Source organism: Exserohilum turcica, assembly GCF_000359705.1.
Source record: "Exserohilum turcica Et28A unplaced genomic scaffold SETTUscaffold_13, whole genome shotgun sequence".
In the NCBI taxonomy this organism is placed as follows: Eukaryota; Fungi; Ascomycota; class Dothideomycetes; order Pleosporales; family Pleosporaceae; genus Exserohilum; species Exserohilum turcicum.
The window spans coordinates 1,154,248-1,181,385 of NW_007359948.1; the positions used below are offsets into that span (position 1 = coordinate 1,154,248).

A 27,138-nucleotide genomic window follows, 5' to 3' on the forward strand; every position below is an offset into this window, starting at 1 on the left:
GGCCAAAGTCTTACATAGTCACTGACTGCAGATAGACTCTAATGGAATAATAATAATAATAATAATAGGGTACAGAGAGTGAACGAAAGAAAGAGGACAAGGGAATATGCATCACAACCCGTTATTCCCTGCATTTCGTCTTTGTCGTACGATTAGCTGGTAATAACTCTTTTGAAGGTCAACTAGCAGAAGCAATGGCCTTGAAAACACACCATGCGATACAGTAAATCAGATATCCCTTATTTCACGTTTGCCGTTGAATTGATGTCACGATAACGACACAAGTATAATGGTGGTTTCATGCTTTATTAAACTTTCTATTCATTTTCTTACGGGTATCGTTACTACAAGTATAAACTGGCTACAGAACAGAGATCTATATAAAAAAAACTATCATTCATGACGAGCCCTTTTCCTGGGTCCTAAACCCCTGCTTGTGCAACGGGGTCTCGTCTCCGAATACGCTCGACGCCGGCGCCTCGTTGCTACTTCGCGAGCTGTTTTCTGCAAAGTCCCTCCGCTCGCTGATATCCTTCCTATCCTCGTGTGTGATGCGCAGTTCAGTCCGGCATTGGATGCCGCCGAGGTCGAGGCTCTCGTCGCTGTCGATTTTGCTCAGACCGGGGCTGCGCAGGTTTGTGCCACCGCGCTTGGAGCGGTTTGTGAGATGCAGGGATTGGGGGCCAGTAGCGGAGCGTCTGTTAGATTCGGGGTCGGTGGAGCTGTTGAATTCTTCGAGGTGCATGTCGTTTTGGGGTTTGCCCTGGGCGAGGCGGACGACGAGAGAGGCCATGGACATTTCAATGTTGAGCTTGACCATGTAGACAACGGGGTGGAACTGGATGTAGACAACTTGGTTGTGGAGGAACATGAGGCCGATGAGGAGGGCATCCATGCCGATGGAGACGACCATGAGCTTGCCGTTGAAGCCTACAAGCGGCGCATACTTGGTCAAACCATGCTGATTCACCAGGCGGATCTTGACGGTTCGGAGGAAGTACCAGTTTAGTCCTGCATCGACAATGAGGATGAGGACCTTGGAAACCTTATCCCACACGTTGTTGATCTTGACAAACGTCTCGCTGAAAGGCGGGCTGGTGTGCGACGGAATCCATATACAGAAGACGGCGATGTTTATGGCAGTGATGATAACAACAGTGCCCCATTTCAAAGACCGGATTGTACTGCGGTGTTCTGCGATGAGCGCAATACGGTTGATGATGATTTGCATGAGCAGCTGGATCTGGAAGACCCAGAAGAACAGGATGAAGAATAGAACTGGCACGCTAAGACGGCATGCGTCAGCAGACTCGTCGCGCAATTGGAGAGCATACTACTTACGTCGGCCCAAGCACATCATTGAGAAAGAGCCACCCAATGATGCCGATGAGGATGTTGACCAGAATTTCACCCCATACCATGTAGATGTAGGCAGACCGCAACGGACTGTGGTTCCGTCGTGTCTGCTTGACCGCCTCCCATACCGTCAGGAAGCCGAAACCAATTGTGAAGCCGGCTGCGAGCGCAGCAAGCTGAAAATCCTGCACAGTGGCCATTCTGCTATACGTATCTGGCCAAAATCCGGGGAAGGAAGAAGCTCGGTGAAAGGGATCCTAGAGGGCAGGGGGCTTCTCTGATACCCATATATCGTTCCGAATCCCAGTAGGGGGACAATACCATGTCGGCCGGTGCACAAAGTGCCGAAAAGACCATGACCGGCGACCCAACTAGCCATGGGATTACCTTTTGGCAGGCCGGCACGCGTCGTGCAGCTGTGGCGCTAGTGAGCAAGCTAGTTCAGCTCAGAGCCGTCTAGTCTCCAATCACCACATGTGAACACAGCTCGCTAAGAGTTTGGGACGGCCTGACGGGACATAGGGCAGGTCTGTGGTTAAGCTCGTACGGCAGACCTACCTTAAAGTGGATAACGAGCCGCATGTCAGTGTCGGCTTGACGGGCACTACTCACTTTAGTTGGACATCAAGAGCACCGTACCAAACTCTGTTGCTTAGGCCTGGAGAAAGAGTTGCACGGGATGTAATTGTCGCCAGAACACTTCCGACACATGATCTTCCCTAGGTCATTCAGTGCGGGTCTGCCGATCATGACTGGAAAGATTATTCTTGAGGCACATATGCAGCGTGGTCTCACTGCCCGACCCTCTTACAGTAAGAGAAGAGTCTCGCACTGCCCCTTTAAGTGCAACTTTGCAGGCTTACGGGCACGATGGCGACTGGCTCTGATGACGCTGCTGCCGTTCCAGGACAGTCGCCACAGCCTTAGCGCTGCCATAGCGATTCTGGATGCTCAGTGACTGCCGAGACATGGATGGAACACCTGGTGGTGGGATACTCCAACTTTAACCTCCATACGTATGGTATCGTCCTCTCTGGCGTGTCCGGTACAGTTGTGGTCGCCACAGCGGCCCCTGACTGTGAATATCGAGATAGCCGAGAAAGACCCGCACTACATGAGCGTATGAGCGAGCGTCAATTCTTGAGCAGGCAAGAGGTGATCCGCTATCCCGCTATCCCGCTGGCCGAGCTTGGCCGAGTTGCCAGCCTACACATTGTTGAGAGATGTCAGATGAAGCATTCATGCCAGGGGCCCCCGTGCACGGTTGGGAGAAAGGCAAAGGCGTTCTTGACTGATAAAAAATCAAGGGCAGCTGAATGTGGCGTTGTTACCTTGTAGCTGGGAGTGTTCCAGTTGTCTTTACGCCCAATCGGTACATCCTCGGTACCCGGAGATCTGGCTGCGTATGGGTGCTTCCCTGCGGCTCGTGGCGCGCCCGTGAGAGATTTTCACGGACCATGGAACAACATAAACCTAAGCGTAATTTGTTTGGCTATTTGCCTTCCTCAACAGTCTGGACAGATTGCGAACGAGATGTGCAAGCCAAGAGACGTACTCCAGACTTTGGCAGAAAAAACAATATTCACTTGGCGAAGGCGAATCGGCCGATGGGAGCTGCAATGCTGAATGGAACGAATTAGTTGGTGGGCTAGAGTATTGAGCGTTGAGGTAATTGGCCACATGGGTAGTGAACAGGCGTGCAAGAAACACTTGGAGTGGGTGTTCCGCCAGCTTGTCTCAGGTTGGGTTGCCCCCATATTGCGCCACTCTCGCTTATCAATCGTCCCTGATCGCGCGAAAGCCACATTCTAGATGCAGTTAGTCTTCCGCGTCAACACCAAACTCTGCCTGAACCTCGACAATCCGGACGGCTCGCTGGTCAGCAATGAGTCCCATCAGTCCCTGGCCGACGTCTTTCAGTTCGTTGTATTCATGCAACAGTTTGATATGTCCTTTGACGATCTTGTTCGCTGCGGCCATGATGTCTGCCTCGGTAGGCTCGTCGCTTTCGCCATCTGCCCCAGCATCTGAAGACGCAAGTTCTTCTATGAGGACTTGTATGGCCGGGAGAGTACGCAGCGACTCCAACAAGGCAGCCTTCTGTGCTTTGAGTTCTGATAGAGTAATCTCTTGAGGCGTCTTTGGGCATATGCGTGCGACAGTCGGCGAGGTTCCTGTAGGAGATTGATGCCTGCAAGTGGATTTGGGGGCCGCGTCGCTCGCTTTGAGACTAGAACCTGTAGTTTCCTCTGGCGGTGAGTCCTCTTGGGGTGACAAGCTCCGGATATTAGTCTCCCCTTGTAAGTTCCGAGGCTGTGGTATGAACGGGCTGGTGTCCTGGAGGACAGTTTGTGCCCCACAATTACCGGCACTCATTTGCGATTCCTGATCCTGAATCTCACTTAGATTGGGATGTGGAGGAGTGTCTAGCTCATCCCCCAAGACGACCGAGTCGGACCCTGTAGGGCCTGGAGTGGTTGATTTGGAGTTCGCCCTTGCTGCCAAGGTCCTTGTCGCATCAGATATGCTTGCTGGCATGGCCCGAGACTTGTGCACCTACGTTGTGTGAGCGAGGAAACGAAATAACAAGTAGGTCTAAAACAAACTGCGTCGTCGCTTGGATGAACAGGTTCTGGATTCTGTCTTGTGCTGTCATTGCTAATATCCTTGGACCTAGTTTGCGACGCGTTGCTCATGACGTGGTCCTGTCTTGCAAGCGCTTGCCTGTGCTGGGTTTGCGGGTCAATTGTACTAGTAGTATTGTGGGCAGATTCAAGACTACCATCCTGTGCGGACGTGCCACTCGAAGCTTTTGTAACTGTGCTGGACTGCGCTTCCTCTGTGGATGACGCTCGTCGCTCCATGCCGTTGTGTGCAGCTGGCACGTGACTGGTGCTGCCGTCGTCATGACTCGGCCCAGGTACTGTTCCTTCTTGCGCCGGTACTGTGTCTTTGGGCTTCATGTCAATGCGATGAATGTTAGTGGCATCGATGTCGAGTGGCGCGCCCATGCCGTGGACATAGGCGCCAGCTGTGTTCTCGGCAGCAGTATTGGCATCGGGAGGCTTGTCCACGGCCGTTGCATCACACGGATCAGCGGATGGCGAAGACGTCATTGGCTCCTCGTCCGAGTCGGCAATCTCTGTGACGCGTTTATCAATAGCCATGTGGTGGTTCGACGATGGGGTGGGAGGAGAGTGGTTCGTGTCCGGAGCGCGGCGGAAGCCAATCAAGGGGCAGGCGTCGCGGGTTCACGTACGTAAGCATGAAATTGCGACGCCATGCCTCCAGGAGACCACCACGCCCAGCTTCCCCCGCCCAATGCGGCTCTGAAACCCTTTGTGCAGCACGAAGACGGTCTTTGCCGCCTGAAAGGAGCACTACTCCGAGTATACCGAACCACGATCATCTGGAGATTGAGCGACGAGATGCATCTCCTGACCAGAAGCGCCGCCTTTGTGGCGCTCCTCTGCAGCAGCCCAGCCATGGCCCACATCCACGCCGTGAACAAGATACAAGAAGGAGAGGCCATCTCCCAAGACCCCATCGTGCGCGCTACCAGACCGCCAAGCGCCATAGACACACGCTTACCGCTGACAGGACTCGGTACTATGGACGCACATGTTGATTCAGGGACTGGCTTGGGGCATCATCTTCCCCACGGGCATGGTCCTAGGCGTAAGATGCGCCCGCATCGATAGACCCCGTGGCCTAGGCTGACACTCCTACCAGATAATACGGTCGAAATGGCACGTCCCAGTCCAGAGCGTCGGCACCGTCCTCGCCATCATCGGCTACTTCCTCGGTCACAAGCACGGCGGCCGCCAGTTTTCCCCAGACAACATCCACTCGACATTTGTACCCGTCATCATGCTCATGTTGCTTAGCCAGATTGTCATGGGCATCTACCTGAAACTCCACCTGGAAAAGGGCATCAACGGGAAGATACGCAACATCATAGTCAAGGTGCATGGCGTGGTCGGCAAGGCCTTGCCAGTGGTGACGTGGGTGCAGTTCCTCTTTGGAGGCATTACAGCGCTGGGCTTCTGCAGAGAGGACCACACCGGACAGTGCCTGGCGCATTTCATCATGGGCAGCGCCTTCATCGCATACGGTATTATTCTCCTGATCCTGCTCTTAGTTGGACAGATGTGGCTGCGCAGGACAGGCAAGAGCCAGGAATTCTTCGATTCGCTCGTCATCGCCGCGTGGGGTTGCGTCAACACCTTCACCGAGCACCGATGGGGAGGACCCTGGGTCCACAACGACCTGCAACATACCTCCATGGGCATTGTGTGGTGGGCAGCCGGTCTCGTCGGCATCTGGCTCAGCAGGAAGCGCAACGGCCAGCCCAAGCGTAACCTGATCCCAGGTATCGTCATCCTCATGACTGGATGGGCCATGTCTGCGCATCCCCAACATCTGCCTCTTTCGGCCATGATTCATACCGTCTTTGGATACACCCTGATGGCTGCGGGTGCTGCGCGCATCATCGAAATCTCGTTTGTGCTCAAGGATAGGACCTCGATCCACACCGATGGCTCAGACCCGAACAGCTTCCAGTACATGACACCGTTCCTGCTGATAGCTGGCGGATTCATGTTCATGGGTGCTACGGAGGAGCAGATGCAGCTTCTGTCAGATGCAAACGTAACTCACGTGTCATATGTGCTGATTTTGTTCAGCATTGCGTTCGTGCTGTTTCTCTGTGAGTCTTTTATGCTCATCACATACTTTCTGCAACTAACATGGTACAGTCGTAAACGTACTGATCCACTTGTATGCCGTGTACGCTTGGGAACAGGATGACAAAGCCGATGACGAAGCGCCTCATGTCAACGGACATGCCAACGGCTACACCCGAGTGGATCGCAGAATAAGAGACGCCGAAGAATTTGAATTGGAAGGCCTCGACTCGGATGACGACGACAACGACACGCAACTCCGCCATAAGGAGAGCAGGACGCACGCGGCGCGACATTAATGGACACCTTTCTTACTGGCTTATTGTTCAACCTTGTCAAGCATGGGATGGCGTTATAGCAAGCATATCTTGGGTTAATCATGGTGGGTTTAATTGCCTTACATTTTTAGTACACGCATCTAGACATTTCTCTTCTTCCCCAGGAATCAAGTCGTACACCTCCTTTTTGTCTGTCCGAAACATGCGGTCTTTCCGCGGCCCCGAGAACACCTGCATGGACTTCGGCTTTGTATTCCGTAGCCTCAACATAGGCCCTCCTATCACCATCGCACATGTCCGTCTGATGATTACGACCCCGTCCGGTGTAACCAGATGCCAGGGCGTTGATTCCGTTGAGCCGCAATGCAGGTACCCACCAAGGTGGTTGGTGTGCAAGCCACCAATACAACGACCGTAACACGGCACGAGCGAAAGACTGGATTCCACAGTCAGACAGGCTATGACACACGAAAATGGCCGTTAGAGGTAACTCGTGTGTCAAAGGGACACGGCAATGAGGTCGTTGCGCAGTGGGCCGTTGCGGTATAAAAAGTCTGATGGCGCTGTGCCGACGGAAGCCGAATGCGCATCTCATTCACCCACTGTCCATCACGATTTGGCTGCCGGGAGCTAGGCGGCTAACAGCGATCCTGCCATGCCGCTTTGCCTGCTGCGGCATCACGGCTGCCATGTCCGGCCTAGTCAGGGCACTTCACAGAGCCTCAGTCCATGACGTAATTGCGGTGTATTCTTGTCAATTTTTTCTCTCAAATTCGGTCGCACGTACTGGATTTGCCCGTTCGACTGGCCGTATAACCGACTATTACCCTATGGTTATTACCTGGATGGGACGACCCACAGTACCAAGGCCGCATAGGAATGGGGAAAAAAACTCAATTCTGATGCACGTGTAACAGCCTCGCGATCTGGAATGTCTATGGTATGGATGGGGAGGGGGGGCGCGTGGTGAGAGAATTTTTCCCCCTCGTATTCCTTGTTTTTCTTCTTTCTGATCGGTGTGTGAGAGTCTGGGGTATATAAGCAGAGTGGTGCGGGTTAGACGGAGAGATGAATTTGACATCAAGCCTTACCTACTACCATAACCACGACCTACAAGTACAAACATACTCTTCAGTCCCAAAAAAAGGAACCCTTGAACAAGACCATCTCAACAACACCAACGGATACCAGTGTCCCATCTATCAAACCCCAACTTCCACTCTTATCCATCCAGACCCCCAACCCCCAACCAAAAAAATGAACAACACCGACGCCCACCCACGCATCCTCTCCCTCACTTCGGACTCCACCTCCACCTCCGCCTCCACATCTCCACTCGCCACCCCCGCCGCGCACTCGCGCCGCGCCTCGTACGACTCGGCCCACGACGCGCACCACTTCGTTGCGCTCCAGCAACAACTCGAGCGCGAAAACGAAGCCAAAACACAGCATCAGCACAAGCTCAATGTCAGCCTGAGGAAGATGTGGGATGGCGTCAAGAGACATGCAGCCGAGCACCATCGCAGTGTGAATGCGGCGTATATGGCTAGTTATGGGGGTGGAGTGGGTGGTGGAATGAGGAATTAGAGTGGTTTATTTGATTTTAATTTTTTTTCTTCTTTCTCTTGCTTCTGGAATGCACGGCAAGCAGGCATGCGAAGATGGAGCTGGATACGAAGAGGAAGAAAAACATAACAAAAGTATTATACCCTAATGAATGACTTTACGCGCTGAGCAAGGGAGGGGAAGGAGGTAGACTTGGATATATATAATACGAAAGGGGATGAATAAACACGTATATTAAACGGGATTTGCTTCTTCCATCATGTCCTGGTTGAATGTCTCTTTGCAACCAATAGAAAGAGTGGTGTTGTAGGACATATACAGCATATTGGGAACATATCACGCACCAGTCACACACTCATTAATCTTCCAAGCAATCGATTCAATGCACAACATATCCATCATAGTTGACTGGGTATCATTTTGTTTCCGCACACCCCCATACGCATTTTGCCTTGCTGTCCGTAAAGCGAAAAAAAAACCCCTCAGCGTAACAATCGAAACTAGAAAAAAAACGCCGTCGCTATGCTTGTGGAACCGCACTCTCTCCCCTTGATATGTATATAGTACAGGTGTCTCATGGATGAAATGGTTAGTCGGAGAGCTCAATGGCGTCGTCTTCGGTTGCTCCGGGCTTCATGGTGTTTTCGCCTCCTTCATCCTCGTCTTCCGCAGACTCATCTTCCTCTCCCTCTTCATCGTAACTTTCCAGCACCTCATCCTCTTCGCCATCCTCTTCGTACTCGTCGTAGTCAAGTAGTTCATCGTCCTCATCATCGTCCTCGTCCAGCATCTCAGAATCTGCGTCTTCGTCGTAGTCTTGATGGAGTTGGGCGGGAGGAAACTGAGTGACGGGATACGAGGCCGTGGCGCCATTGCGCTGCTGGTCTTGGATGAATTCGTCATCGGTCATGACGGCATTCGAATCTTCTGCATCGGCGTCTATGACGTCTACGCTACTAGCCTTCTCTGTCTCGCTATATTGCTCTTGGGTGTACTTCTGAGCTTGTGCGTACTGGACATATGATTGTTGTGTAGGGATTGGAGATGAGAGGTTCAGGGGTTCTGTGCTAGCAGGTCGTGTGCTTGAAGGTGACCTGCTAAGACCCTGCTGCGCCCGATATGCGCGAACAGCTTCTGGTCCCTGGCCATAGAGATGGCGAGGCACGAACCGGCTTGTGCGCCCCCAGTATGCTGGACGATCCTTGGTCGATAATGTACTGCTGAAGCTACCGCGACCATACATGGACTGCTGGCCTTGAGAAGCTGAGAAGCCAAGATTGGGCACGCTGCGACTCCAGTCATGTTCTACCCTTGCCGTGTCATGTCGTGGTACGAGTCCCTTGGCGCGTGCAATAAGCTGGCTAGCATTCCCATCAAAAGACCCAGCGCCGTAATATGACATTGCGCCAATGGTGTGTGAAGGCGGTGGCATTTCAGCCTTGGCTCTGTCTATCATCCTTCGAGCCCTCTCGATCAAACTGCTAGACGAGTCATTGTATGAGGATTGGCCATCGAAAGAGAAGACCCCGCTGATCGACTGAGATGGCGATATGGTAGATCTTGATCTCTTGAAAGATTGCCTGATGGCTTCAGCGCGACCACGCTGCTCTTCCTCCATAGTCCCAGGTGTAGGCGGCGTTTGATGATCTATCATAGAAGAGGCCGGTGACAATCTAGGGCGCTTAGGCTCAATCTGCTTTGGCTTGTCTTCGTCGGAAGAGGTAAAGTCAAAACTTCGTTTGCGGTGTTTACTGGGATCGATGCCCATAGCTCGGAGCTTGAACCAGTCCGTCTCAGTTCGGTCTACAGGTGCCGTCGCTGCAGCCTGATGATAAGCCTGCGAGTAGGCGAGTCCAGAAGCGTTGCTCTTGTTTGTGCTTGTGTTTAGTGGAACATGATAAGTGTTACCTGTTGTCTTAGTATGCACTTTGTTAGGGCTTGCGCTCGGTGTTGTTGTTTTCCCCTCGGAAGACTGCACTTTTCGTCGTTCTTCAGTACGCTTAGCACGTCGAGCGTTCGAGGCCCGTCGCTGCAATACCGCAAACCCATCTGGTTGATGAGTGGGCGCTGCATTGCCGTTCGGCATGATGCTCTGCAAGGCGACGGATGCATCTCCAGGTCCCCCCTCTTCCGTTGACGTCTTCCGAGCACGCTGCTCCTTCAAGCGTCTCCTCCGCTCCCGCGCCTTCTGCATTCGCTTCTTCTTTTGTACCGCTGCCATTATCTTGGCTAAGCCCGCCCGTTTCAATTCCACCAGATATTGTTCGTACTTGCGATCCACATACGCCACTCTCCTCTCCATCTCCACCGACTGTGCTGCTTCGTTCGAAATGTTAATAACCGCATTTTCAATGAACTGCATCAGCAGCCCCTCCTGAGAGTCAAATGTGATGTCGGACGTAAGTGCGAGCCATGCGGAGTCTGTCTCCCGTTTCCGTCTTGCGCGAGCCTCCTCTTCTTGTGCTTGTCGTTCTCTCGCTTGCCGAGCCAACTGCTCTTGTTCTTCGCGTGCTCTGCGCTCTCGTTCCTCTTGCTCTTTTCGTTGTCGTTCTGCCACTGCCGCCGCCTCTCTCCTTCGCTCCTCCTCTTTTGCTTGCTTTGCCTGCTGCGCTTCTTGTACGCGTTTTCGTGCTTCATCCTCTTGACGTTGTCTCTCGGCTGCTTCACGCCGCTCTTGTTCAGCCTTTTGTGCCTCAGCCTCTTGTGCAGAGGTATCTTCCTGGGGTGGCGATCCTGCTGGGGTGAAAGACAGCCCGGATTGTGGGGTTTCCAGGGAAGGCGCAGGATTGAAGCCTGTCCCACTGAAGTTGAATGCAGGTGCTGGCTTTGCTATCTCAACTGGCGCAGGTAGCTCCGGGTTTGAAGACGAATCTTGTGATTGTGGCATTGGCTGTGCAGCTGTGAATCCCCCAGATAGAAATGGATTGCCTGAAGACACAGAGGTTGCAGGCTGGAGTTGAGTGGTATTGTTTTTCAAAAAAGGATTTGTTGATGGCGTAGGCGGGGTAGACTGGAAGGGCGAAGGACTCTGTTGAAGAAACGGATTAGGCTGTGGGCTCCCATTTGTATCAGCTGACGGCGCGAATTTGATGGGATTTTTGGAAGGGTCAAACAATCCTGACTGAAGAGCCTTTGTAAAAGGATTGGGGCTCCCTGTAGGAGTGTCGTTGGATTTGAATGGAGACGCTGTCGGGTTCAGGCCGAACCCACCAGCTGATGGTTTTGGGCCGTTTGATTGTTGGCTGAAAATGTTGGGTTTCTCGGGAACAAACAATGAAGTTTGATCTTCCATTTGACCAGCATGCTGTCCTGACATGTCATGGAAGGAGAAATTGCCCTTTTTGGCTTCCTGAATTGTTAAGCCTGCAACAACAGCTGAAAGTGGCCGGCCGTGACGTTTAGCCTCAACAATCGACGCGGAGAAGAACTGGGGTTTGACATCGGCTTTGGGTAGAACCACAGCCTTCCGTTCGTAACTCTTTTGTTTGATATCCAAAAAGGTCTGCCCTGCTTCGTTTACCTCGAATACGAAACCATGGGCTTCACAAAAATCCACCGCCTCCGAGTCGGTATCCATGCCCAGTGCTTCTCTCAGTTTGCCAGTCGTCCACTCCTCGACGCTGACTTGATGTCTGTACTGGCCGACTCGATAGGCGCGCCAGACGGAGTCGAGCACGACGTGGCGCACTCTGTTGAAGCATATGGCAGCTGCGCATGCCATCAGGTACGAGACTCTCGGTGACTTGATCAGATCCCAGAATACCTTCCAGTTGGACTGACACTGAACAAAGTTGTCGTAGCCTCGATGGATGATGATTGTCTTGAGTACGCGGAATATCTCCAAGGCAGTCTTGACCCGCGGATTGTTTCGTAGGTCGCTGGGCAGGCGATGTAATTCATTCTCGAGTTGTGTGTTGGCATATATGGGTGCCAGGATCAAGCGGTACGCCCAAAACTCCGCTTCATTGTCTGATACAATGCCCGCTCGCCGGTTGTCGCCATATCGCTCCTTTAGCGAAATCAAAGTCTGGTTCAATTGCTCAACATCCTGTTGGTGGGAGTAGTCGTCCTTTGTGCTCCGAGCCATGTGGTGAGCCGACAACATGTAAAAGCGGGCGCTGTACTCCAGAGACGTGAGGAGAATGGCGATATCAGACTTGTTCTCGATGCGTTGCGTGCGTAGGTCTTTTCGGACGGCTCGTGTTCGGTCCCAAAGCCACGAGTGGAGGAACTCGAAATCATCTTCGTCTAGGCGTGCAAAAAGATACTTGAGCGTTTTCTGCTGCTGTTAATTTACTGGCGTGTATAGGCAGCTTGCGACTTACCAGGCAAGTGGCTGGTGAGCGGATTTCCGAGACCAATTCCACGTCCATGCCGGCTGCAGAGCGCGCATATGCCTTGACCATTCGCGACTCGTCTGGTACGCGCTGACTACGGCTGGGGAGGTGTTGCGTCTCGGGCGTCTGTGCATGTTAGCGGGAGAACTTGAGGCTGTGTAGTTGATACTCACGCATTCTGGCGCCTTGACATCAAGCTCAACAATGCGACGCACACGCTCGTATTCCGGACACATTTCTTCACATATGCCGTAGAGCTTGACCGAGTCGCTCAGGCGCATTTGACCCTCTGGGTTCATCAGGCCATTTCTGATGAATTGCTCGCGGATCCTGGGTCGCTCCGCTTTGATCTACCCATATCAGCCCTGCTTGATTGCATGTCTATGATTGCTCTTACATGTTGGAGGCGCTTCTGATATTCGTGGGGTGCGAAAGTCGGTGCGGTTGTCTTGCTCGAGGCGGGCGTGTTCCTGGAAGCAGCCGGTTAGAATAGGCCGCGAGCGGCCATAGGAGGTCCTCGACTGTGATATGTCGCAAGCAGTGGTGATGGTCTGAAAATGCATCCCGATGATGGCGCCCTTGGTCCGCCCACGACCTGTTCCCGAGTCAGAAGAAATACGGGCACTTACGAGTTATTGAAATGGCCGCGCGCGTTCAGACCGCTATTGCCATTTGGACCACCTCTCCCACCACCGCCTTGCTGTCGTCCCTGTCCACGCGTGTAGAGGCCTTGCGACGGTCGCTCGTCATCGCTCTGCGCGCTGTTCTTTCCGCGTCCACGATTCGTATTCGGGGTATAAAGGCCTCGTGCGCCACGCCCTCGATCGCCTCCGCCGCCTCTCCCACCACGCGGTGTCGTCATGGTCGCGACCGTGTGACAAAGTATATTGGCAGTGCGCGATCAGGGAGCAACGTCACCGTCACCGTCCGGTCGTGGCGATGGCCGGATTCTGAAAACAGGCGGGCGATTGACTTGCGATTTGGGTCGTGTGTTGCTGGCCGAGTCGAGTTGAGAACGACTGGCGTCGGCTGCGAGAATGCAACAAAGACCCATTCGAGTCGCGAACATGGAGCTTCAGTGGGTTCAGAAGCCCGGACCTGTGACGCGGTGCTAGCGCCTTGGCACACGTGTGGCTGGGCTGCCCCAAACCCTCAGGCTAACTATCACCACGACACCACCTCCTGCAGCCACGGACTTCCAGTACCAAGGTCCGCTTCACTTGAACACATCACCTGCCTAGACCCTTGGAACAGCGTTTTTCAATGTAACGTACCCGAAATATTTTCTGCTAATAATACGTGACCATCTCGCATCTCTTCTACCAATATACAATCACCTGGGCGACGTCACAACCCCTTTGAGACAGTTTGTACATCGGCCGTCTCCTTCATGGCCCCTCCTGGCACTCCATCTGCTCATCCCCCTTGCATTAAACAAATCTCCACCCCAATAACAAGATTGACCATTTCAAATTACCATCTCCTTCAAACTATCATGAATCTGTGTCGAAGTCGTTGCAATGCATTCGTGAGCGGCGTTACGTCGTAGAGGGTATATTGCAAGACATGATCGACTGAGCAATTCGGAGCCAAGCAATTGACAAATCGAAACACGTTCCAGCAATTGTGCCGAAGCAACCAGCCTTGGGCAAAATCCCTTTGCTGAGCTAACAAGGAAATGTAAGAGATATATAGAAAGTTGAAGTTGGTAAAGGAAGAGTTGGCGTCGTAAATCCATGGCGCTGAAGGTTGAAACAAAGGAAACTGGAAACATACTCCGAAAAGGTAAACACTGTGTTGTACGAGGTCAGTGTCGAGTCGCCTCGGTCTTGCAGCTAACGCTGGAATGACTGCGAATCCCATCGAGAAATTCAAGAGTATTAGCCGATGATGGATCATACAGGTCATAGCTTTGCGGGAAACTGGTGCCCTCGTGGAACATTGTATTATCGACAGGAAGTGCGAAGTGCGTGTCGAATCCCGAAAGTGAGGGTTGATACACAGGTGCAGTAGCTGGGGAAAACGTGGGTCGCGACGTGCCAGTAAGGGCACATCCATCCTGTTGCAGCTGAATGGCGTGGGCGTTATAGCTAGGGTGACCATAAAAGTACTGAACTAGCTGACTGTCGTTGGTATACGTGTGGTTGTGCAGCGGCGTAGGGGCGGTCATCTCGATATCCAAGTCTGCTTCTTCTTCCAGAAGAAGCCCCTGCATTGACTGTCCGAACGAATCATTGGGTGTTACTGTGGTACTACAAGAGCAGCTATGAAGCTCAGCAGCCGCAGCCCCACGAGAAGAGGGCGTTGTCGGGTCCCGGATGGCCGTTGACTTGGCGCTTTTCGACATGTCAATTCGATTCGATGCCAGTTGCTTACTGCGCAGATACAATGAAGTAACACTATCATCAACTTCGGTCTCATCTCCCAATGCGTCAGTGTCGGGCTCTAACTTGGAGGCCGGGGCTGGTCTGGTTCTTCGAAGGCGCTTTTTAGGAGCGACCGGCTCACGAATTGGCCTCATAAGTGGTTGCCATGTTACATGCTTTCCTTTGCCAGGATCTGGTATACCAGAGCCTTCATAGTGTCCATGGCGTGCAAAGTGGTCCTCGTATAATTGCGCAACCTCGAACAAGTTGGGCAGAATCTCTTCCAAGGCTCGCCTTTGCATCTTCTCGCTGAAGTCTGATCCTTTGGACGAAGAGAATTGGCCCCGAGGTATGGAATCAATAGCGATTTGTGCTGCTTTCCGAAGCTCCGCTACCCAGGAACCTCTACGCTTATCTATGTCGATGAGACGGTGCTGAAGCATAACATCGACGGCCAGAATCAAGAGTTCTGTAAAGTGTTAGTTATTGGTACATGGTCAGGATCGGGGTAACGTCATACCTGTTTTGCTCAGGTGTGCCGGCTCTACATATTGAACACCACGTGGCCACCAAGGGGGTATGCCTCGTTTACTTTTGAGTAGATTCTTATGGTATGGGCCGTAAAGACTCAAACGCCTGGGTTCAAGCCTTCTGATCCACTGTGTGACGATAGGCCGTACTGGCTTCATAGTGAGCTCATCAAGCCGACGACGAAAGAATTTCTTCAATTCATCAATGTCACCAATGTAGAATGTGTATGACTGCCCGACTGAGATCTTGACATCACATTCGAGCTGTTCATCTTCCTCCTCTTCGCTTAGTGCACGAGTGATGTGCCGCGAACGAAAGCCTCGTCCAGTTGACCGAGTTCTCTTCCGCGCGGTTTGCCGGGATCCTCTAGACTTCTGACCCGGCATAAGAGGCGTAACCGGCTGGTAAGGCTGCACAGCAATAGCTTTGGGCTGCACGGCGAAGCCGGTGGCTCTCTGTATCGGGCCCCGGCTACTCCATAGGTGCTCAAAGCCAGGAATCGGCTCGTAACACACTTGCTCACAGCCATTAGGAGAGATTACTTTCCAGCAAGTCTGTGCGATGGGAGTGGGCATGGCAACTTCATCTGCCGAATCGTCATGCTTGACGGTTACTTCGCCAAGGCCCGAAGATTTTGCCTGGAGAGTTCAGCAAGGATTCCCATCGTTGTTGCTAATCATAGGCTGATGTTGTGTAGGAGCGAGTCGGAAGCGACCCAAATCCACGATACCTGCAAACAAACAAGAAAAAACAAACCTCACTCACCGATGACCCTCGATCAACCCCACCGCCGCCGCCATACGCCCAGGGATCCTCGCCGTATTCGTCTCCTTGCATTACAGCGTCACTCCTGAACCGCTTTGGCTGTTGCCCACCGGATGGGCCCACAGCTCGGGACCGCACCATAAAGGACTAGTAATAAGTATCGATATGCAGCTAGTAAAGCTATACAAACTACCGGGCAATTGGCTAGCGGCTTGCTCAACACGTTGACGTGTATTCCAGATGGCGGTCGAGGACAGCACAGCAACTGCAGTTACCAGCGACCTAAACGACAATTAGCTTATGTCTCATCCCAACATATATCACCCGTTGTAAGCCTATAACCAACCTGCGGTCAAGTATAAGAGACGGTGCGATCCGAAGGGCGCAGGCATAATTGGCTGGACATGACATCTGAATTGCGCACATCCAGGTTACTGGTAGGCAGCTGTGTGGATCATGCTTACCTGAAGGTATAGAGTCCAATTATTCCCTTGTTTGGTACAGAATGATGCCTCTTTGTTAGAACTGCGGAGAACTCTCAAGTCCAATTCCAGGAACAGTCAACCCCAGAATTGGCTATTGCTGTTCTACCAAACAGTGAAGAGCTTGTCGTTTCGCACCACGATTTTCGATTTTCGATTGGCAACGTGGCGAGGCTGGATAATGTAATGGAGGGGAAGGAGTGTGACCCACTGGCCGCAGTGCTGATCGGTTTTCAGAGGATTGTTATGTGGCGAACCAGAACAGAATCGCAGAGTCAAGGATGGAAGGTAACGAACAAGATCTCAAGGGAGGCAGCAGCAATAGAACCGATTCTATTAACTGTGCCCCTGCGGATTTAAGGCCAGTCCCGTTCATCCGACAAGGCCCAGGGGCCATCGACTCCATCCTCCTACATCTATTACAACCACGCATCCACTTGGCAGCAAGAGTTTTCACGACCCCTGATAGCAAACACCTAACGTATGTATTACAAGATGCCAGTCCGCGGAGGTTTTGGGGCGATTTATAGCAGTTATCGAATGGCATGAGGCTCGACTCGACCAGGTCTTGCTTCGTCAACGCTGGTGGGAACGCTGTTTCGTATCGCCTACATTCCCCGGCGCGCGCTATAGCCATCTTGGGATTTTGTGCGGGGGGTCTCTGGATCAGATCACACCAAAATATACGACACGCTGCAGGTATGCTGGGATGTCAATCGCTTTCACCGCAATTATGTATACAGGTGGCGTCACAACCGACGGTGGCGCACATGGGGTCGCCTGCATTCAATTTCATCATGCAGGTCTTGCTTCAGTGCTGCCCAACCACCGTCACTGAAGCTTCAGACCGACTCACTCTGTCGTTATGAACAATTCGATCGGCCCAGGTTCGAGAAATGAATAAGAAGACCATTTCCATGACCATGCTCACGCTAAATTAGATTCTTCTTACAGATCACCTTGCAATTGTGCCCCCCACGTCAGCCAATTCAACCGCTTCTTTTGAGGGCTCGGCTACGACTGATAGCCAGGGGTGGTTGAAATCATGCAGATGGTAGCGTTCCGATGACACTTGACATCCGACTTGGCCACCCTGACATCCTCGCACTGGCATTTCGGAGCCGTAAAACCCGTGTGGTCTTTGAATGGTCAGGTCCCGGTAGTTATGTGGCATGACTGCTGGGGAAATCACTCTCCTGCTTTTACCAACCAACTCACGCCATCGGCTATCATCGTGGAAACCCTGCGATTGGGATCTGGTGATGCATAATCAATCTACATCGGTTGATCTCAATCGTTCCATACATATGACCGCCTACCAGGCGGCTGGCAGAATTTGTGATCAATCTTGCACGAGGCTGGGTAGATCCGTATCAGCGTTTAAACTGCGTTAGCGATCGCATGCACTTCGTTAGTTAACTCCTGCGGCCTTTGTACAGATGGACCCGCTACTGCAGACTTCCGCGGGATGCCGCTTTCCCTTGTGTTCCACCTTGAACGTTGGACGACTGATTCATCAGCTGAATCCACATGACTTTTGAACGAATCGATCCCAACACATATGCGGTATCCAGGAGCCTAGGTCCGAGCGCGTGCAACGGTATTGCGGAGATCCTGTAATGCATGCTCGAAATGCAATGCCGGCAGGGGTTTTCTAAACGAATCGCTTGGTCACAGCATCCCGCGCTTGACGGTTGACACTCCCGCTCGGCTCTTCATCCACTTCCGCCAGCCAGTCGTTCCATTCACTCCTGCCTTCAAAGGCTTAGTGGTTGTACGCCACCGTCATAAAGCGACGGCAGATAATACTTCCCCACGCGAGATGGGCACAGACCGCCCTCACGAGTCAACCTCAAGACCTCGTGTAGGCAGTGTAACAAACGAGATTTCATACGCTTTGCCCTCACCGACGGCAATTCCCGCTCCCGCGATGCTGATCTGCATGAGTACGTGCTGAAACGTGCAGCTTGTAACGGCCTTACACCACCTTTGCATGAGCCTAGAACTTGGCAGCGGGCTCCTACAGACGAGGGCTATTGGCTCGGTATCGTAGACCGCCTAACAGTATTTACCTTGACTGTTTGCACTTGATACTGGCTTATGGTTGAGCTCGGAGATTTTTCCCTTTTCTACGTTTGAGAGGGACGGAATATGTGCCAGACAACAAGCGTCATCCAACTGCAAGTCGGTTGTTGTCAACCGACGCGCTTCGACCACAAGCGCCTATGTCATTTTGGATGACTCTGATCACTCACGGAATGAAAGTTTCAATCAAAGATGAGTATTATTTGCTAGTACTCACATTGTTGTCCAGCATATCCACCACGTGCTGAGTAAACACCAACAAAAGTTCCATCGTGACACCCCAATGGTATTTCTCACCCCCCAAGAAGAACAACGTCCAAGTCACAGAGAAAGCTGTATCCGGCCAAACCACCAAAAATCTCTCTGCTCAACCCAAACACTTTGCTCGAAAACACGCACAAATTTTCCCACACAAAATATCACTACAATAGCAAGACTGATCCCCAACACCACGAATACTCAAAGCACCATCTTTAAGCTACATGACACACACATCGTACTCGATACATGAAAGAAATGGAATCAAAATGCCTACACTATAAAAAAAACAAAGAAATACACAGTACATACCCTACTTGCTCGCTAAGCACGTGTAAATCCACACATGACGCATCGCTCACTCCTCAAACACACATATACATACCAACAACGCACGACGAAACCATCGCGTATATCCTTTGTACCGAGAGTGCAGACAGCAGAGATGCATGTTTGTGTTTGTGAAATCATGTAAAGCGAATGTTTCATCACAATGTGTATTTAAGCAGCGAAAGAATATCAACGACAGATGCGAAGGAAAGTGGTATGTACGTCTTACTGTACGTAAATAGATAGACAGACAGACAGTCAAGTGCGCAGTATTATGATCACAGTACGACTAGCGCGATGTAGGACATAGGAAGAATAACAAGATACGACAAGGGAAATGGGAAAAGAAAGAGAAGAAAAAAAGATTATAGAGGCAAGAAAAACGTTCTGTAGGGTCGACGAACAAACGCATCCTCGCAAGTGAAGAAGGATACATTTCAGAGAAAGACAGAGGATAAAAAGTTCAATGTTTAATTACAATCTTGCTACTTATGTGTAGTTCGTTCTGTTCTCATAGAAGCGCGCTTTACACTACCCTACACCCTTACCCAACTATTCCTTTCCTTTCCTACTGGTTGTCCTCCTCCACCTGTGTATCAAAATTGGCTTTTGATATGGAAATTTCGGCTGCTTTTTTATGCTTCTTGACTGTCGACAGCAATTACAGTATTGCCTTTCCGTATGCCACAAAGCAGAAAAAGCTCATTAGCAGACCCAATGAACTCCCCCACGGCATACCTACTATAGACAGAGGCATTACATGATTTTTCCCATTGAATCCGCGTAGTATGCTGAGACAAATCTGCTACACGCTATTTTCCTTTCCCTACAAAGCAAAATAACGACTACAACGATGACTGCGACATATCCAGCGCATTGAGCAGACCGGCTTCCTTGACAAGCTCAAAGAACAGGCCCTTCTTCTTCACGAGTTCTGCTGGGCTATCAAACTCCTTGACTTCGCCCTTGTCCAGCACAATGATGCGATCACTGTCTAGGATCGTGTTAATGCGGTGGGCGATGGTGATGATTGTGCGGTTGTTGAACATGCTTGTTCGGAGAGTGCTTTGCAGCATGGCATCGGTTTCAACGTCGACAGCGGCGGTGGCCTCATCCAAGACGAGAATATTGGAGGGCGTAAGCAGAGCGCGGGCGAGGGACACGAGTTGGCGTTGACCGGCAGAGAAATTGGAACCACCTTCATTGACGACAGCGTCGAGCTTGCCTGGCATAGATGAGATGTGTTCCTTGAGGCGTGCGTGATCTGAGGCACTGTTAGTTATCATGCAATACTACGAGCAGAGAAGAGCATACCCAAGACACTCCACAGCTCAGTGTCGTCGTGTACATGTGCAGGGTCCAGGTTGTCGCGAACAGTGCCTTCAAAGAGCGCAGCATCTTGAGGGATGATGGCCAGGCGTCGACGAAGGTCCAAAAGTCCGATGGTACTTGTGTTGAGATTGTCGATGCTTACAAAGCCTTCCGTGGGTTCAATGATACGGAAGAGCGCAAGAGTGAGTGAACTCTTGCCAGCACCCGTTCGGCCCACAACTCCAATCTTTTCCTTTGGCTTAATGGAGATGTTGATGTTCTTGAGCACCAAGTCCAGACCAGGCCTGTATCGGGTACTGTAGTTGTTGAAGGCGACGGCACCTTGCGATGGCCAGCTGATTGGTGGTCTATTCTTGGAGATGATCTCAGGCGCCTCGCTGGGCAATGCAGCATACTCAAGCACACGTTCCACAGAAACGATGTTGGTCTCCACTTCAACAGTCTGTCGGACAATCCAGTTGAGACTCTGTGTAATCTGGAGCGCATAAGACATGGCTAGACCGACCCAGCCATCCGAAAGTCCGCTGTGATTTGCGACGGAAATGATGGAGAAACCTGCAGCAGCCAGGATGATGACGGAGCCAATGAACTCGAGACGAATAGCGAGCCATCGATTGGCGCTGATGGAAGGGTAATAAGCACGTAGATTGGCATCGATGCGCCACTCATTCTCCATCTCAAAGCGTTTCTGCTGGTTGTAGGCGCGAATCGTGCTCATGCCGCTCAAGCTCTCTTGGAAGTGCGCATAGATTGGGCTTCGACTGACACTGTCAAGGCGCTTCAACTCCCGCGACGTGCGCAGATAATATCGCTGAATGTACAGATATAGCGCGCCAAGCGGTATGATCAGAGCGATAAATGCTGGCGTCGACCATGAGATAACAACAAGGGTGAAGCCGGCTACTCTAGTCAGTCAAGTGTTACACGGGACGGGATGGGGCGGGGTGGCTGCATACCTCGGGCGGAATTGACGAAGAGCATGTTGAACGTTCGGCTACGAGACTATGTTAGCCAACTAGCTGTGCGTGTATTGTGGTTTGAAGAGAGACTTACGCTAATACCTCGTCTACTCGGTAGATGTCACTGGCACATAAAGTTAGTATGTGTTGGTATACGCAAGGGATAATGCTCCGCGGAGATTCTTTGATGAGCAGTTCGCCGGCAAGCATGGAGCGGCCCGCAGTATGACCTGGAGTAAGAATGACGACTTACCTTGAGAACCGATTCAGGATGCGTCCTGCAGGCGTTGTTTCAAAGAAGCTCATTGGTGAGCGGAAGATGGCAAACGCCATCCGCTCATGTAGCTTACGACTAGCCTACATGGATTGTCAGTGCTAAAGCCCTCGATGCATGCCAAGCTGGCCGAGTTAAGCAGACACCTACCTCGATGGAGCAGAAAATCCATAGAATGAGCGTTTGTACCACCACAAGAGCGGCAGACCCCACACCGAACGCAAAGTAGATGCCAATGTATCGGCCAACATGAGGGTTTCCCCCGAACCGCTGATTGATATCCGACCAATGTTTGAGCCACACGTTTGCACCTACAGGATGTTAGCGTTCACTTTAGAGAAACGAAAAAGCGATAATTCGATGGCTCAGCACCGAGCAGATTGCCCTTTGGAAACACACAAAGCCCTGCGACTTACCAATAGAAGCTGTCTGGGCTCCAACAAGGAGCAACAAGTAGATGGTGACGGCAACGAGATTGCTCGTCTTTGCGTACTCGCCATAGACGGCCCATTTGACCTTGCCCTGCTCCTGGAATTCTTTGGTCTGCTTGCTCTTCAGTGGCGCACCCTCTTCATCAGTGACCTTGCCGCGGGGCCCCTTGAAGCTGGCCGTGCTCGCACGGCGAAGCGTTTGGAAGCTCGACTTGCGACCAGTTCCACCGCCGACTCTCAAAGGTGCGAGATGAGCGCCACCTTCCTGTGCTGCTTCGGCTTCGGCTTGGTCTTCTTCATCGTCGGCGCCATTGGGGCTACCACCACCGTAAACCGTGCTGTCCTCGTCGCTTATGATGCTATCAGACGTGCGAGTGCTGTCGTCCTCTCCTTGGTCTTCGTTTTGAGATGTCTTGATCAGTTGGGCGATTTCACCCTTCATTGCCATCAGTTGACCATAGCTGCCCCTCTCGAGAATTCTGCCCTCGCGAAGCAACAGGATCATGTCAGCTTCCATCAAGACTGGGATGGAGTTGGTGGCGAGAATCCTCGTCTTGCCCGCGAGCAAGCCCTTGGGACCAAGTACATTGTCGATGAGATGTCTTGCAACATGTTGATCAACGGCCGACAGACAATCGTCGAGCAGATAGATGTCGGCACGAGCATACACGGCACGAGCCAAGGTGAGACGTGCCTTTTGTCCGCCCGATAGGGAGATACCGCGCTCACCAACCTCGGTCTGGTCGCCGTCAGGAAGGGATGCAAAGTCGTCGCGCAGAGCACAGGCATTAATAGTCTTCTCGTAGAATTGCGGATCCCAACGGTGACCAAAGACAATATTCTCACGGACAGACGCATTCATAACCCAAGCCTGCTGAGGCACATAGGCTGTCTTTCCCCTTAGCACGACCTCGCCATGGATCTTCCACAAATCGCCAAGTACCGCCTGGAGGAGCGAAGACTTGCCCGCACCGACACGACCGACAACACACGCGAGCTCGCCCTTGTGCGCAGCAAAGTTGATGTCGTGCAGAGCCCGGCGTTCAGCATTCTTGTCCCAGGTGAAGCTAGCATCACGAATGCGGACCGACTCATCGCCGGTCTCGGTTACGGCATCCTCACGAATGACGGCATCCTCCTGCAACTCATCGGCAGTCAATAGCCCGGTAATACGGCCCACGGCAACGCTAGCCTCGACAATGGCGGTGATGACCATTGGGAGAATAGCAAGAGGGAAGGTAAGGAGGTTGAAGAGTGTAAGCGCTGGGAATACAATGTCGGTTGTCAGGGCACGGTTTTGCGTAAGTACAAAGACGCCGAATGTGGAGCAAGATACAAGGAACGGTGTAGTGGACCATGTGAATGTGGAGAAGGCTTGGGTGGCACCAATCTTGCGTAGGGTCTTGAGTTCTTGGTCGTTTCGGATAGTGTTCAGGCGGCTGGCAAAGGCGGTAGTCCAGGCGTACAGCTTGATCGACTTCATGTTATTGAGAATCTCCGAGATCAGCTTTGTACGCGAGTCCTTGTTCTTCATCTGCTCTTTCTGCAATGTCTTCATCCATCGTGCAATCACACCGTTAATGGGAATCATGACAAACATGGCAGCTACTCCTGCGAAACAGCTCACACCAAGCAGTTGATATAGCGAGAGCATACACAAGACAATTTGAAAGGGAGCAGACCATAGCTGCTGGCCGTATTGCGCAAGGTCTTGTAGACGCTGCGTATCCACGGCCATGTAGTTGACAATGTCTCCGGTAGACTTGGATGCTCGGCCTTCGTTGGATAGGCGGGTTGACTTTGCGTAGATGGCAGCGGTGAGCGAAGACTTGATGCGCATGCCAGTCTCAAATGCGCGCTGGAAGTACTGATGGAGACAGGCCGTCTGGGAGACTGAAACAACAAACATGCCAATGGCAATCGCAGCACCGCGGATGACGGGCTGTGGCTTGTCGGTGCTGTACGAATGCACAAAGGTAATAAGTAGCCTGAGCAGCTGGGGCTGGACAAAGTTCAAGACGTCACTGACAGTCTTGATGAGGGCTCCCCGAAGGTATGGCGCACCGAAGGAATGGAACAGAGCGATCCAAAGCGACGGGTTCTTCTTCTCCATTTCATGTTCCCAGGCCTTTTCAAACGTCGACATGGTCGCTCGAGTCGAGTCGCGCTTTCGCAGGTTCCATAGGTCATCTTGAGTGAGGAAGCTCTTGTATCCGCGTTTCATCATGGGCGTCATCCAGCCAAACGTCAAGACAGAAAACACGTCGGCATATTCGTACGGGCATTCGTCGTCGTCGCCGAGCATGTCATAATCGCTCATGCGTTTTGGCACCAGCCATTCCAGAATAAAGGAAAGCCCCGCCAAACCCACGCTCGTGCAGAAGACTGCAAAGTACGCCACATGTTCGCGGTGTATTTGCTGCGAAATGAGAGAGCGAAGCTTGACAGCGTACGAAACTAGCAGGAGGAGCCAGTAGAAGAGCGCAACGCCGTTGGCATTTCTCGATCTCCAGTGCTCAATGTATTGGATCTGGAAGATGACAAGGAGCGAGACGGCGGTGAGAATGGTAGTCCAGAAGCGGAAGTCACCAGCCCAGACGTGTTTATAGTATGCGATTTGTAATGCAGCCTGGGCTGCCGTCGTGCCGATGAGTGCTACGATGGTTGTCTGTAGGGCGTGACATGTTAGCGGCCATCCAAAACACGTCACGGCTCGTTGTACAAGGCGAAGCATACCAACTTTGCGAAGAAATGCCAGTTGCGCTTCACTGGCTGCGGCGTGCAGTTGCGGTAGAGATACCACAACGCGCCCGCTCCGCCCACGATGCCAAACACGGCCACGGCAGCTATCCACACATCCAGAAAACACGGCGTGAAGTCGTATCGTATGGGGCTGATTGGGCCCCAGCCCTCTGGATTACCGCATAGTGGCTGCCGGTCAAGCGTCGAGGCTGTCAGATAGCCGTGCGTGAGCCGTGAGCCGGGGAAGAATGGCGTCTGTTGTTGTCCCTGCATCGATTGATGATGAATGCTGATTGCCGGACTCTGGTGTCACAGAGCTGGGGCAGATCAAAGACGTCCAAGGCGACGAGGGTTGTGGGTCGAGGCGGTCGCGGCGCGGGTTGCACATTTGAGACTGGAGCTCGGACCACCGTTATGATATAATCAGTGCTCGCTGCTTAGTCCCGTTCCGCTAATGCCGACGCCGCCATCAGGCAGCCCTTATTGAGTCACGCCTGCTCGTCAGCACCTGGATGCGGAATTCGGCGTGTATCAACGGCAGCGAGACACGAAGGCAACGTGCGCCCAAGATGCACACATGTTGCCCCAAGGACGCGTGGAACGCTGTGAACCCGTGGGCCAATCTTGGCCCGATCGTCGGATTCCAGCGGACAGGTTCGTATCGCTACCCAAACACCAGGTCACGTGATCATTTACTGAGCCACGTTGTTGACAGACAGGGCGTACCAAATAAATCACGGAATAGATGTAGCAGGGCGTGAGCCGTCACTCAATTATCCTATCTCTAATATGCAGATTACCATTTCTAAGCATTTATGCACCACCCCAGTACGCCTCATGCGCCATCTCTAGTAACGCCTCCAACCTAAACACAAGGGGGTATTACGCGTCAAATTCCTTTCCGCACGCTCTCGCCTCCGCCTACCACTCCATCTGGTCCATGATGTTTCTCCATCTGTCACGTACGGCTTGCGGGCCTTCTGCCCAGAACTTGCCATGCAGCGCATGCACTCCGTTGTCCACGTCTCTCTGGTTCGCAAAATTTGCACTCCACTTCCAGTCCAGCTCGCGCCAGGGCATCGGTCCCTCTCTTCTAAAGACGTAGTTGAGCATGTCTTGTTCCATAAAGGTTGTCCTGAAGCGCCCCTCGAGCTGCATGACGCGCATGAAGTAGTCGAACAGTGACTGTTGCGGCGCAATCAGGAAGAAGCCAGCGTTGGCAGTGACTGTGGGTAAAGGTGGCACAAAATGGTCGAACGAGCCCGTCATACCATTCTCGGAGCGCGCGGAGAAAAGCCACTCAGCCGGCAAGGGCTCTTCGTCTTCCGGGATCTGGTCTTTGCGATCAAACAGTGTGGGTGTGAGTTGTCGGACAATAGACTCGTTGAAGATGTCGTCCATCCGCTTCATAAGCAGGTAATCGGCGTCCATGTATAGAATACGCTTGTATTGCGTTTGTTGGAAGACACGTAGCTTGGTGAATTGCTCAGACCAGCGGGGTACCACTGTTTGGATCCACGACGGTACGGGGACATCTTCGACTCCGATGACGGTTGCGCCGTCTTTGCGTAGGATCTCGCGCTTCGATTCGGGCAGCTTTCGGCCGCAGAGGACGATGAAGGTAATATCGGGGTTCAGGATGCGGGTATCGGGTGCCTGCAGGAATTGGTAGGCGAGTGTACGGGTCAGATTGAAGTATGTGTCGTCGGTAGCTTGGCCGGTCAGGAAAGTTGCAAACGCGAGAGTGGGCGTATGCTGCGGAGAGGTTGACGCAGCGGTAGCGTGTGTCGATTCTACGGGCGAAGATGGTTTGGCAGAATCGGTAAAAAAGGATCCTTCTGGTGCGGATTCTGCATTGGTCTCGTTATCGTCAAGATCATTGGCAATGTCAGTGGCAAGACCAGTGTGTATTGTTCCATGCTTTGTCTCATGCGTTGTCTCGCTGCTCCCAAACTTGGGCCATTTCGCCGAGTCGACTGTAGGCATGGCTCCGCCATTGAAGAGCAGTAACATTGCGTAGAATAGGCAGAAGCCTATGCAGGAAGCGGCAATCCATGTCCTGGTTCTGGATAACATGGCTAGAATCCTACTGTGAGGGAAAGAAAGAAGACTGCACCTTGTAAGCGGCGTGTGGGGTGCGGGCTTTCTTCATATTATTTCCTTCGTCTATTTCGCCCCTGTATGTTTTGTGAGTGATTTTGACGTGCTGACGCGGCGGCTTCCACAGCGCAGTAATGTATCAAATATAGAATACTCTATACTCTTTATAAGATACATGCGTAGTAATGTATTGTGATTATGATCTATAAAGAGTAAGAGCTTGGGCAGAATCTAGAATTTGTAAGCAAAGTAGACTTTGCT

The 27,138-nt window shown here is 52.1% G+C and overlaps 8 protein-coding genes across 8 annotated transcripts; 2 read left to right on the forward strand and 6 right to left on the reverse strand.

Moving 5' to 3' along the window:
- Nucleotides 1-397: 397 nt before the first annotated feature.
- On the reverse strand, nucleotides 398-1,556 carry SETTUDRAFT_105054 (uncharacterized protein; the record flags this gene model as incomplete). Its single annotated transcript, XM_008025003.1, has 2 exons — nucleotides 398-1,286; nucleotides 1,342-1,556. 2 exons carry the CDS (start codon nucleotides 1,554-1,556, stop codon nucleotides 398-400), a joined length of 1,104 nt encoding a protein of 367 aa, XP_008023194.1.
- A 1,618-nt stretch (nucleotides 1,557-3,174) lies between these two features.
- Nucleotides 3,175-4,523, reverse strand: SETTUDRAFT_26635 (uncharacterized protein; the record flags this gene model as incomplete). The annotated part of the gene is made up of 2 exons (XM_008024698.1): nucleotides 3,175-3,912; nucleotides 3,963-4,523. 2 exons carry the CDS (start codon nucleotides 4,521-4,523, stop codon nucleotides 3,175-3,177), a joined length of 1,299 nt encoding a protein of 432 aa, XP_008022889.1.
- Nucleotides 4,524-4,784: 261 nt separating this feature from the next.
- SETTUDRAFT_37924 (uncharacterized protein) lies at nucleotides 4,785-6,340 on the forward strand (the record flags this gene model as incomplete). The annotated part of the gene is made up of 4 exons (XM_008024738.1): nucleotides 4,785-4,904; nucleotides 4,957-5,034; nucleotides 5,089-6,064; nucleotides 6,114-6,340. 4 exons carry the CDS (start codon nucleotides 4,785-4,787, stop codon nucleotides 6,338-6,340), a joined length of 1,401 nt encoding a protein of 466 aa, XP_008022929.1.
- A 1,185-nt stretch (nucleotides 6,341-7,525) lies between these two features.
- Nucleotides 7,526-7,882, forward strand: SETTUDRAFT_61006 (uncharacterized protein; the record flags this gene model as incomplete). Its single annotated transcript, XM_008024765.1, has 1 exon — nucleotides 7,526-7,882. A coding segment is annotated over one exon (357 nt), but the record flags the coding sequence as incomplete, so codon positions are not given.
- Nucleotides 7,883-8,325: 443 nt separating this feature from the next.
- Nucleotides 8,326-13,084, reverse strand: SETTUDRAFT_147871 (uncharacterized protein; the record flags this gene model as incomplete). The annotated part of the gene is made up of 5 exons (XM_008025004.1): nucleotides 8,326-12,164; nucleotides 12,211-12,348; nucleotides 12,396-12,572; nucleotides 12,620-12,674; nucleotides 12,852-13,084. 5 exons carry the CDS (start codon nucleotides 13,082-13,084, stop codon nucleotides 8,475-8,477), a joined length of 4,293 nt encoding a protein of 1,430 aa, XP_008023195.1. The 3' UTR covers nucleotides 8,326-8,474.
- Nucleotides 13,085-14,029: 945 nt separating this feature from the next.
- On the reverse strand, nucleotides 14,030-15,757 carry SETTUDRAFT_105680 (uncharacterized protein; the record flags this gene model as incomplete). Its single annotated transcript, XM_008025005.1, has 2 exons — nucleotides 14,030-15,057; nucleotides 15,109-15,757. Coding segments are annotated over 2 exons (1,677 nt in total), but the record flags the coding sequence as incomplete, so codon positions are not given.
- Nucleotides 15,758-19,521: 3,764 nt separating this feature from the next.
- SETTUDRAFT_167890 (uncharacterized protein) lies at nucleotides 19,522-25,108 on the reverse strand. Its single transcript, XM_008025006.1, has 8 exons — nucleotides 24,772-25,108; nucleotides 22,021-24,703; nucleotides 21,755-21,915; nucleotides 21,584-21,687; nucleotides 21,425-21,454; nucleotides 21,328-21,365; nucleotides 20,354-21,271; nucleotides 19,522-20,303 (listed from the first exon to the last, which is right to left on the reverse strand). Exons 1-8 carry the CDS (start codon nucleotides 25,048-25,050, stop codon nucleotides 19,885-19,887), a joined length of 4,632 nt encoding a protein of 1,543 aa, XP_008023197.1. The 5' UTR covers nucleotides 25,051-25,108; the 3' UTR covers nucleotides 19,522-19,884.
- Nucleotides 25,109-25,698: 590 nt separating this feature from the next.
- SETTUDRAFT_105748 (glycosyltransferase family 8 protein) lies at nucleotides 25,699-26,763 on the reverse strand (the record flags this gene model as incomplete). The annotated part of the gene is made up of 1 exon (XM_008025007.1): nucleotides 25,699-26,763. The coding sequence occupies one exon, from the start codon at nucleotides 26,761-26,763 to the stop codon at nucleotides 25,699-25,701; it is 1,065 nt and encodes a 354-aa protein (XP_008023198.1).
- Between the last annotated feature and the right edge of the window lie 375 nt (nucleotides 26,764-27,138).

Coding starts and splice junctions, on each gene's coding strand:
- SETTUDRAFT_167890 (XM_008025006.1), bottom strand. CDS start 25,050: ATGCAGGGACAACAACAGACGCCATTCTTCCCCGGCTCACGGCTCACG. Junction 21,455..21,583: donor ATCCTGAATCGGTTCTCAAG/GTAAGTCGTCAT, acceptor TTTATGTGCCAG/TGACATCTACCGAGTAGACG. Junction 21,366..21,424: donor CGAGTAGACGAGGTATTAGC/GTAAGTCTCTCT, acceptor ATAGTCTCGTAG/CCGAACGTTCAACATGCTCT.